Raw genomic sequence first — 12,036 nt, 5'->3', positions numbered from 1 at the left:
TATATTCATTTTTTTCCCTAATGTGTCTATGAGGTATCAAAGCATCCGAATAAAAGCTAAAGCAATTGATCTGCCCCTACCTGATATTTGAAATAGTTCCTGAGATTTGCACAGCACCAGATATTGGTCCTGTATAGTTGTGCTTTTCTTCCTGAATCTGTACAGCCATGAAAGGGAGAAGCTCTAGATTCCTCTCTGTTCTCACATACAATCACGATATCATGGCACTTTGGCCTCCTGAACTTACCCATTGATTGGTTTTCTTCTTACTGATGGACACTCGTAATATCACTGGGCAAATTCTCAGCCTTTCTTACCTGAACAATTTAAATAACATTTCTGGTATTCTTACCTCTAGTTGCACCCCATTCAACTTATCATCAGAGTGACCTTTCAAAAATCTGATCAAAGTACACCTATACTCAAGATGTCATCAATAATTTCTGTCTACCATGAACTAAAGATCTTTATGACTGCGCCTTCTGTTGCTATCCAATCTCATCTCACTCATCTGCTATTTTGCATTTTAGGTTTTAGTAATACTTCATTCAATCTCAACCTCCCTACCAATATTGTCAACATTCTAGCCACCTTGTTTTTTACCAATCCACTTGACAAGTCTTCATCCTTAAATCATTCCCACCAACTGCCATTATGTTTCTAGACCTAGTCTACTTAAAGCTGCTATTAAAAATTTTAATACAACCTGTTGATTGGCGGGGCCACTGAACATAATTTATGAACTTGTTCTGTACAAGGGCACCAGGTAAGAGTGGGGCCGGACTTCCTTGTACCTGTGCAGAAGGGTACATTCTCATTTACATGGAAATTCGGTGAGACACTGTGGATTTGTATCACTGTGCATTTAAGGTCTATCATCTCAACTGGGACCTGTATCTCTCAGGATTTTTGTTGATTGTTTCGTTTTCTTCTTTTCTTTTGTTTGGACTTCAGATCCCTCTCCTGTTCTGAACAACAGATCTTCCAAAAAGTTAACACTCTCTACAAAACCTTTTCCTCAACATTCCCTCATCGTATTTAACAGACAACCTAGATTCTTTTTCTCCAAAGAAAATTGAGATTACCAGGAAAATCCAAATTTTCTAGATCTAGTCTCATTTCCTTCCCTTTACTCTAAGAAAAATTACGGCTTTTTAAAAGGTAAATTTTCTCTACATACTCTGAATCGCAGCAGCTCCTGCCTTCTCAATGATCACATTACATCAGTTTTCCACCTGTGCTACGTCTTCATCCTTTTTCTTTTTTCCTAGTTCTCTCATCCATATATATACCGGGGGTGCCAAAAATATATATACAAGTGGACACTGGTCAGTGTTGCTCAAGCAGTAGTTCGCCATAATCAGAAGTGTCTGGACACTTATGGTAACTACTTTGAGCACCTCTTGCAATTGCAGAAATCAAACGTGACTTGTATTCATCTTTTGTTGTCGGTATATGAGGTCTGACAATTACGTTTCTGAACTTGTTGAAACAATGTTGCAACCTTTTTTGATATCAGAGGCATTATTATTATGTATTTGTACCAACTGGACAAACAGTTATCCAAGTTTACTATCTGAAAGTGCTGAAAAGCTGCGTGAAAAACTTAGATGACCTGAACTTTTTGCCAACAATTCATGGCTCTTGCATCATGACAATGCACCAGCTCACACGGCACTGTCTGTGAGGGAGTTTTCAGTCAGTAAACAAATAGCTGTATTGGAACACCCTCCCTACTCCTCTGATCTGACCCCCAATGACATCTTTCTTTACCCAAAGATAAAGGAAATATTGAAAGAAAGACATTTTGACGACATTCAGCACATCAAGGGTAATGTGACGACAGCTCTGATGGCCATTCCAGAAAAAGAGTTCCAAAATTGCTTTGAAGGGTGGACTAGGCACGGCTTTGGTGCATAACTTCCCAAGGGGAGTACTTCAAAGGTGACCATAGTGATATTCAGGAATGAGGTATGTAGCACTTTTTCTAGGATGAGTTCCTGAATTTAATTGTCAGAACTGGTATATGTATGTATGTGCGTGTGTGTGTGTGTGTGTGTATATATATATATATATACACACACACACACACACACACATATATATCTATATATAAAATCTCATTTAATCTTCACAAGGAAGGTTGATAATCATCACCCCATTTTACAAATGAGGAAGTTAAAGTTTGTGATTACAAGTAACTACCCCAAGAAGCATGGCCAGTAAATTCCCTGTCTCATTTTTGTTTTCCCATACCATCCCTCTAACGCATGACTTCCCTTTTGCCACCACCTCTCCATCTCTTAACTTGATTTCTCCCCATCACCCTACTCACACTATTCTCATTAAAGTCACCAAATAACCTTCTAATTTCCAGATTTAATGGGCTTTGAGGACGCTGTTTTATTTAACTTTGTTTTATATTTTATTTTTCTTTGAATAATATTTGTAATATTTTATACTAAATTTTACCTTATTTAATAAATAGTATTATATAACAGTTCCATAGGAGACACCAGACACTTCTAGGCAGATGCTAGACAACCTATCCCGCCTCTCCCAGAGTAGGATGGAGCATAGAGGAGGTGTGGCTCCAAGTAGGTAATGGGGGCAAGGCTCTAAGGGGCTGACCTGTGATAGGGGCAGGGCTCCCATATTCTAAATTGAGACAGTGGCCAGGTCATATCCCACACCTTTGACCTCATCCCTACACTACTTTTGTTCCTACTAATACTGAGGAGAGAGGTTCCCCTTCCTGCCATATAGGGAGCCACGTCCCTCAGGTCTCCTAGTGCTTCATTTCCAGCTCCATCAGCAAAAGGCCTTTGATCCTTCCCTCTCGAATCTCTCAACTTGCCCTTCTTCCCTAATCAAGCAGCAGCACATAGTAACCTGGCTGTCTCACTTGGCAGAATTGCTTGCTAGTGTACAGGAAGAGAATCTGGCAAGGCAGCTAGAAAATATCAAAGTACAATCTTATAAAGGAAGGCTTCATTCTCTAGGTGGTTTCTCAGCATTAGAATAGGAGAACTAGTATTTGGTAACTCCAGGTCAGTCAGTACTCAAAATATGTCACGCTGCCATAAAGTTATTTGTTATTATTATTATTATTACTATTTTATAAAAGTTACTGGTTATTATTTCTTATTTCCAGATTGATATGATTGATAACCAGATTCATTTGAGCTCTATAAATAAAGAAGACATTATTGAGCAACCTTTAAAAAATTAAATTAAATTAAATATTACATATTTTAGTTACTTGATCTTGTTTATAGACCACTCTTTTTATTGAAAGCCCCTTTGGCTTTCTTTACACGAAATCCCTCTCTCCAGCTTCTGTGATCCTTTCTCAGTCTCTCTCATTGGCTTCTCTTCTTTTCACAGGCCATTCATATTTTTACTATTTCCTGGCTTGTATTTTCTGTCTTCTTGTTCTACATTCTTTCCATAAGTAAAGTCTCCATTCTTATTGCTTCAACTCATGTAGCAAATATCTCCAGTCTCTCACCTTTCTCCTGTGTTCCAGATTCATACTCCCACCTTCTTTCTAGATGTCACCATGCTATGCCACCAAGGCCTCTCAAACTCATCATCAGATATCTTACCTCTTCCTATCACTTCCCAAGGCCTGTTATTCTTTCTTCGATTAATCCAACATTGATTGGTTACAAATTTCATGCCTTGTTTATTTTCCCCATACACTGTCATTAAACAAATCCAGTTAACTGCTCTACGCCAAAAGTCCACCTTTTTAGTCCCACTATCATTGTCTTAACGTTATCATCGGTCTTTTAGACAAATCACTCTGCTTTTGTATGTGTATATTCACCTCTCTTTTAACTCTAATACTATCCCCAGCTAAGACAGTTCTTATACTTTTACAGTAACATTCAAACACATTACTCTTTTTTTCTGAATTTTGATTCAGCTGCTTATATAGCTTTTTTCTTTTGACTTACACTTTGAAATTTAAAATTCTTCAGTGATTTTTTTAACATAATGTGTTTTTACTTAAACGTGCCATTTCAACAAAAATATTTGGAACATAAGTGAACTCAACCCAATATTTATGTTGACTATGTTCAAGATAATACAGTAACCACTACAGGGAACAAAATGTTTAACAAAAATGGATTTAAGAGGGACTTTAGGTTATGGAGAGGGACTTTAGGTTATGGAAAGGTTAAAATCCAAACTAAGAACTACCCTCCACTGACTATCGAAACCTCTACATCTCCAACTTGGTTATTCCATCATCTTTCCTTTAAACAAGATAGGTTTAAACCTATCACCACTTACTTACTTTAAAGAGTTTACAGTCTGCTGAGGGACAAAAGGCATGAACCTAAATAGTCATAAAATATCCTGGAATATGTAACTGTTATAAAAGATGCTCAGAAACAAACACCTATCAGAATTCTATAGAGGGAGAGTTTGCTTTCACTGAAAGAACCAAAGCATACTTCATGAAAGAGCCAATATCTGACAAAGAAATTCAAAGATGCAAACTTTTAACTATTTTTTTTTTTCATAAACCTTATTGGACCTCACCTATGGTCAAGACACTGCACAAAGTGCTATGGATACAGAAATGAACAGAAGACAGACCTTGACTTCAAGTTACTCTCAGTCTAGTGAGGAAGAAAGATACAATCAACTATAACTAAGTCAAGAAGAGTTATATTGAAGATTTGCTAAAAAGGCCACAAAACTATAAAGAAAATGACAAAGATGAAGGAGAAAAACTAAGTCCTCTTCAAAGGGAATATCTCTAGGAAAAGGTGCTACTTGAGCTGAGCTTAGAGTATTAAGTAGCCTAGGCCAAAACAGGCATGGGTCTGGGGGGGTGGGGGGAAGAAAGCATTACACACAGAGGAATCAAGAGCTCAGGGATGGAAAGGTATGAAGTGTGAAGTTTGGTGATAATTCAGTACAGCTAAAGACAAGATGTGCAAGGTGTGGATGGAAAACAACATCTAGGTTAGGTTATGGAAAGGTTAAAATCCAAACTAAGAACTGAAGACATTTTTTAGGAATAACTTGAATTATCTTGATTAACTAATAGTGCTAATTTACAGACAAGTCTATGCATGGATTCTTTTTTACCAGGTAGACCAGAAAATCGCTTAATTAACTGCATTTCTGATTGAAACAATTGATGTTGGCATCAAATTATCCAATCACGGGATATTCTTGAGACTTTTTATATTAAACTTCTACTACTGAATACATTAAACTTCTCAGAGTGCCTTCTTTGGTGCTCTGGTCATTTCTCTTTAAATTTGTGGGTAACAATTATTTTTAATTCATCTTATTTTTATTTCATGATGATTTACTACTCATCACTCAAATGAATTATTACAGCAAATGGAAACAGGAGCTATGGCTATTCCCAAACATTTCAGAATCCAGTATTCCTCCATTAGTGGTAATTATCATTTTTAACCACTACTAATGAATTAGGTTGAGTGTTGCCTTTTCATTTGGAACTTTGATAACATGAGCTATAACCTACTCCTAACTAGCCTACATTGGCAAAAAGATCCAAAAGTGTATGTTTAAGTCTCTAATTTGACCTCTATATATTAGGTCACATGTAAAAAAATAAATGGCAAACTCAGGGGAAGAAAAAGATGAATTGGGGAAAAAGAATAAAAAATCCAAATATTGCTTCATTAAGAATATTTTTTCTTTATTTATATTTGGTATCATCATGCCTAGATATTCTTCTTCAAAGGGGTCATATCAAACTACCCTCCATTTTGGAAACCCCTACATCTCCAACTTGGTTATTTCACGATCTTTCCTGAGACAAGAAAAAATAGTTTAAGCCTATACCCATCACTTAGAATATTTATATGATTAGAATATTTCCAATAGCAAGATGAGAATAAATTTCAAGAAGAAATAAATGTTTTACTCCCCTGAACCTTGGTGGGGAGACATCTATCACCCAGTAAGAGACATCTATCACCAAAAGGCAGCATGAGGAACTGGATGCTCAAAGGAGATATAAATATAGCATCAGGAAGTCAGTGTAGGCTGCAGAAATGAAGATGGGTTGGAATCGAAAATAAGATACCTACTGCACAGTTTTGCATAATATCTACTAGGCACCAAAAGGCCAATTCACCAATGAACGTGTTCTCCCAACTACTGTAGGATGCTTGCAAAGGCCTGGTCTAGTAGATCCTAACCAGGACATCTTGGTACTGACCCATGCTCATTGTCAAGGAGAGCAACTCATCCACTATATACTGCAAAGCCAGCCTCTGCATTCCTGACATTCTACCTACAACTTGTCAAAGACATCTTATAATTTCATTACAACAAATAGCCAGTCAATGACAAAATCTTCCTATTTTTTTCTCCTTTCAAACCTCCCTATCTTTCTTACCTGGTCATTTCTTTCCTGCCATAATAGACATGGATCTTCTCCTACTATATCAAAGGCTTTCTACCTTAAAAAAAAAACAACTATACAATCTTGCTACTAAATTGTGGTGTAGGACTTCTTCCCATTTCACTGAGGCCAACCTGCCCTGGTGGCTTTTAGAACCTTACTGCGTATTTCCTTTAAGACACACAGGGGGAATTATTTTACTTACATACTCTTATTTCCTACAGTATCATTTTACTACTCTTTTACTAGTGTAAAAGCTTATGTGTCTACATCTAAAATCCAACTGATGTCTTCTCACTGGCTGTTCTTATATTTATAATGTGCTTCTTGATGCACCAGCTCATCAAGCACTCTCTCCTAAGAAACTCCCATTAACAACCTACCCAAGAATTGTTCAAAAGGAAGAGGTAATATTCCCTGAAATACACTCCAGCTAAAGTTTTACATTTTTTCTTCAGCCAATTCACAGTATAATTGTATAATCCTTTCTGTCTTATGAATTTGTTATCTATATGATTTATGAGCTTGAGATTTTGGGTTTTTTTAATATATTTTTCTTTAAGAGACTTTTTTATGCCTTGAATAGGAAAGGCTTTTCTGATAGTCTTGAACAAGGGGTATGTAAACAATACCATTTTTCTTATAACAAGAAGAAAAATTTACCTGCCCATGCTTTTGCTGAGGAGCCATCCCATGAGGCATTTCAGGATATGATGGGGCCTGGAGGTTTGTGCCCCGTGTTTTGGGACGCACCACATCAGAGACCAGACTGGAGGAGATTGAGAGAGACTTGGGCCGAGTAGCCATGGTGCCCGCTCCCCCTGGGCGGCTTTGTTCACCTTTTCTGCTTGTAGCTTCCTCTTCCCCTTCAGAGTCCACAATAAAGACATATTCAGCTTTGAAGAGGTCACTTTGCTGCATTCCTTGAGGTTTGTTTTCTTTAAATCCCCTTCCTTGTAAAATATTTCCACTGACCCCTGAAGGATAAGCCAATGTGTCTTGGTCTCTCTCCTGTTGGCTTCTAGTATTCAAGGTCAAGTACTCATTGAAATTAGGCTGCAATAAATGTAGAGACATAAAAGCATTAACACTGGTTTGATAAGTGCTTTTTTCTCCATGTACACTTAAAACCTTAAACTGCTTATAATATCCAAGAACAAGAGTTTTTAAAAATATACTTAAAAATCAGGTTGGCTTAGGAGAGATTGGATTGAACTTAATGGTTTACTTTTACTAGCCTATCTGTTTATCCTAATCCAAACCCAAACAATGTAAGACTCAGAATCAACATCAACAAACAAACCTGCTTTCAAATAAATCGTGATATAACTTTCTAAAAAGAGATGGAGAGAGCAATGTTTTCCATGAAAACATTCATGAAACAAATAGGAATTGGTCAAGGATTTATTCAATGGTCAAGGAAAATGTGTATATCCTGTATATGCCAGTGGAGAAAGAAAACCACATTGAAAGGTTCTAAAATAAATATATTTAAAAGTCTGGAAGGAAAACTAAATTGAAACAAAATGCACAGATATTCAGATAAAACAATCTAAGCTACTTGGGAAGAACTCATGAATAGAATCCCCAAAAATCATAGATATTTTTAGTACAAAGTATTATTTACCATTATTTTATTTTGGATTTGTAATTCTAAATCTTTTCCCATCCAACATTCTGTGAATACACAGAAGGTTTACAAGGCCAGGAGTAAGACACTTTATCACAAACACTTTTTTCCCCCTAAAATGACAGCAGCTATATATGCTAACATAGTTTTTAAAAGACCCAATATTAATTTTCTTGGTTTTGGTAACCATGTAATGGTTATTATTCTTTTCTCTGCAACTCTTTTTAAGACTAAAATTATTTTAAAATGACATCCAGGCATGATGGCCAAGTAGGTAAATGCTCCTTCCATGACCAATCAAAATTACAACTAAATTATAGAACAAGCATCACTGAGAACCATCTGAAGACTAGGTGAACTAAAGTACTATAACTAAGGATATAAAGAAGACTGGTAAGAGGGGCAGAGACAGGGAACGGGCAGATCCCACACCCAGGATGTAGTGAATAAGAATCAGGAGAGAATTCTCAACTGCAGAGGTCCCCCCTGAGGAGCAAAGTGTCCCTGCCCCTCCCCAGGCTCCCTATCTGAGTGCTCCAGTGCCAAGAACAGGAATCCTTATAATATTTGGCTGTGCAAATCAGTGGGGATTACATCCAAGAAAGATGGAGGGCTGCTGGAGACCTAGGCGCTGCAGGTCTTAAAGGAACCAGACACAGATTCACTCACTAACAAATGTAATCGCTGTGGATGCCAGCACGAAGGAAAAAGCTCAAAAAGTGCCAGGGACATATGAAGAGAAACTAAATTGACTAACATCAGGGCAAGAGTTGGAGGATCAGAAGTCAGGACAGCTCTCTCCAGGGATGAAAGTGCTGGCAGATGACATTGTTCCTCTCTTGATCCCTCCCCCAACCCAGCCAGCCCGGCATAAGTGGTACCAAATCTGAGTTCTCCTTTAACCTGGCTAATACAGCTAGTCCCATTCTAGTGATTTCCTGATACCATGCCCCACCCAACTCATGTCCCCATGCAAAACTCTTCTAGAGGCTCCTCTACATAAGCAGCCTTCCTCATCTCACCACATGGACTTTCTTAAAATCTCATAAAGGTCCACAAACCACAAACAAGGAGCTGCTGGCCTCAGTGTGCCCTGTATCTCTTGCTAAGCTACCTAAAGCCAACCACAAGTGGCGATCAGTCTCAACTTGCATTGTAACTCCCATCAGGTAGCCCCATACTTGGCATAACCAGCAGCCAAGTATCTTGGAATGTAACCTCAATTAAGTGACCACAAATCAGGCACAAGTGGCAGTTGGATTTAACTCACATTATGGTACACACCAAAGGGTCTCAAGTCAAAAACTAGTGGAAGCCAGCCTTGGTTTACAGAACAGCCTCTCCCAAGTACCTCCAAGCCCAGAACAAGAGACAATCAGCTATAGATCACTTTGTAGCTACTATGAGATGGCCCCAAGCCAGGCACAAGTGGTGGCTGGCCCTGGCCTGAACTAGAGCCCCTCTCAAGTGGCTCCAGAACCAACACATCTGATGGATGGCTTCAAACCACACCACGCACCACCCACCTCATTCCACAAATGGCACACCCAAAGGGTAGACTTGGCTGGACCTAGAGCCCTGCTAAAGTGACTCCCATTTTATGAGGTCAGCCTCTAAACAACAGATCACCTTCTGTAGTCATGGCCAGTACTCACAGCCAGTAATCCTGAGTTTCAATCCCACCCACTGATGTGCCAACAGCAATCAAGGCTCAACTACAGCAGGAGGGCACACACAACGCATACAAGTGACCCTGTGGAGCACGCAGTTCAGGTAACCAGGGAGATTGCACCACGGGGCTCCATAGGACACTTACTACATAAGGCCACACTGCCAAGACCAGGAGACATAGTAGATCTACTTTATACAGAGAAATAGTTAGCCAAAATGAGGAGACAAAGAAACATATTCCAAATGAAAAAACAGGACAAAACGCCAGGAAAAAAAAAAGAAAAAAAAAAAAAAAACAACTGAAGGAAATGAAGATAAGCAATGTAGTAGATGCAGAGTTCAAAATACTAGTTATAAGTTTGCTCAATGAATTTCAAGGAAGAATAGATGAACCCAGTGAGAGCTTCAACAAGAGATAGGAAACATAAAAAATGGAGAAAGAAAACATAAAAAAGAACCTGTCAGAATGAGGAATACAATAACTAAAATGAAGAAAACATTACATGCAATCAACAGCAGATTAAATGAAGCAAAGGATCAAATCAGCAATCTGGAAGACAAGGTAGTGGAAAACATCCAATTATAACAGCAAAAAGGAAAAAAATAAATTTAAAAAGTGAAGAAAATTTAAGGAACCTCTGGAACAACATCAAACATACCAACATTCATATAATACAGGTACAAGAAGAAGCAGAGAGCAAGAGGTTGAAAACCTATTCAAAGAAATAATAACTAAAAGTTTCCTTAACAAAGCAAAGGAAATAAATATACAAGTCCAGGAAGCACAGGAGACTCCCAAACAGGATGAACCAAAGATGTCCACACCAAGACATATAATAATTAAAATGCCAAAGGTTAAAGACAAAGAGAGAATCTTAAAAGTAGCAAGAGAATACCAGTTAGTTATATACAAGGGAGCTCCCGTAAGGCTGTCAGCTGATTTCTCAGCAGAAATGTTGAGGCCAGCAGAGAATGGCACAAAATATTCAAAGTGATGAAAAGCAAATACCCACACCAGCATTCCTCTACCCAGCAAGGGTAGAATCAAAGAGACAAAGTGTTTCCTGAACAATAAAAGCTAAAGATCATCATCACTACTAAACCAGTATTACCACAAGAAATGTTAAAGGGACTTCTTTAAGAGGAAGAGAAAAGACCAATAATGTGAATAAGAAAATGTTGGAAAGAAAAAAATTCTCACTGACAAGGTAAACACTTAGTAAAAGCAGTGAATCAATCCACTAAAAGCTAGTACAAAGGTTAAAAGACAAAAGTAGAAAGATCATGTGACAACAATAAATTAAGGGATACACATAAACACACATATAAAAGAAGCAAAAAATAATGACAAAAACATAAATGTGAAGGGGGTGAGTAAAAATGGTAGTGAATTTAGAATGTGTTCGAACTGAAGGGACCATCCATTTAAAATAGGCTGCCATAAACATAGCTTTGTATATAAAAAGCATATGGTAACCACAAACCAAAAATCTACAAGAGATATACAAGAAATAAAGAAAAATGAATCTAAACGTAACAATACAGAAAGTCATCAACATACAAAAGAAGAGAGCAAGAGAATAAGAAAGGAAGAGAAGAACTACAAAAAATCAGAAAACAATTAATTAAATAGTAATAACTACACACATTTCAATAATTACTTTAAGTGTATTTGGACTAATGTTCCAATCAAAAGATAGAGGACGGCTAACAGATTTTTTAAAACAGACCCATACATATGCTACCTATGAGACCCACTTTAGATAGAAACACATAGAGACTGAAAGTAAAGGGATGAATATAGATATTTCATGCAAATGGAAACAAAAATAAAGGTAGGGTAGCAATACTTATACCAGAAAAAATTATACTTTAAAACAACGGCTGTAGGAAGAGACAAAAGAGGACATTTCATGATGATAAAGTGATCAATCCAACAAGAGAATATAACTCTTATAAACCTCTATGCACCAAACAAAGGAGCACCTAAATATATAAAGCAAATATTGACAGACATCAAGGGAGAGTTCCACACTAATACAGTAATAATAGGAAATTTTAAACCCCATTAAAGTCAGTGGATAGATCATCCTGCCAGAAAATCAACAAGAAAACAATAGCTGTAAATGACACATTAGACTAGCTGAATTTAATTGATATTTTTAGAACATTTCACCTAAAAGCAGCAGAATATACATTATTTTCTAGCATATATGGAATATTTTCCATGACAGACCTCACGTTAGGCCACAAAAGAAGTCTCTGTAAAGTTAAGAAGGTTGAAACCATATCAAGCATCTTTTTTTTATCACAATAGTATAAAACAAGA

At 37.3% G+C, this 12,036-nt stretch overlaps 1 protein-coding gene across 22 annotated transcripts in view; it reads right to left on the bottom strand.

Moving 5' to 3' along the window:
* The window catches only part of MLIP (muscular LMNA interacting protein), a 245,069-nt gene that overhangs the window by 110,164 nt on the left and 122,869 nt on the right, over nucleotides 1-12,036 (bottom strand). For 21 of the 22 annotated variants that reach the window (XM_074333100.1, XM_074333101.1, XM_074333093.1 and 18 more), the window contains one exon: nucleotides 7,070-7,462. The exons of the other annotated variant lie outside the window; for it this stretch is intronic. In XM_074333100.1, the coding sequence (XP_074189201.1) occupies nucleotides 7,070-7,327 (258 nt within the window). In that variant the 5' untranslated portion in view covers nucleotides 7,328-7,462. The remainder of the gene's footprint in view (nucleotides 1-7,069; nucleotides 7,463-12,036) is intronic. 22 annotated transcript variants of the gene reach the window in all.

This window comes from Rhinolophus sinicus, linkage group LG05 (assembly GCF_036562045.2).
Source record: "Rhinolophus sinicus isolate RSC01 linkage group LG05, ASM3656204v1, whole genome shotgun sequence".
Taxonomy (NCBI): Eukaryota; Metazoa; Chordata; class Mammalia; order Chiroptera; family Rhinolophidae; genus Rhinolophus; species Rhinolophus sinicus.
This window is presented reverse-complemented; position numbering and strand designations above follow the sequence as displayed.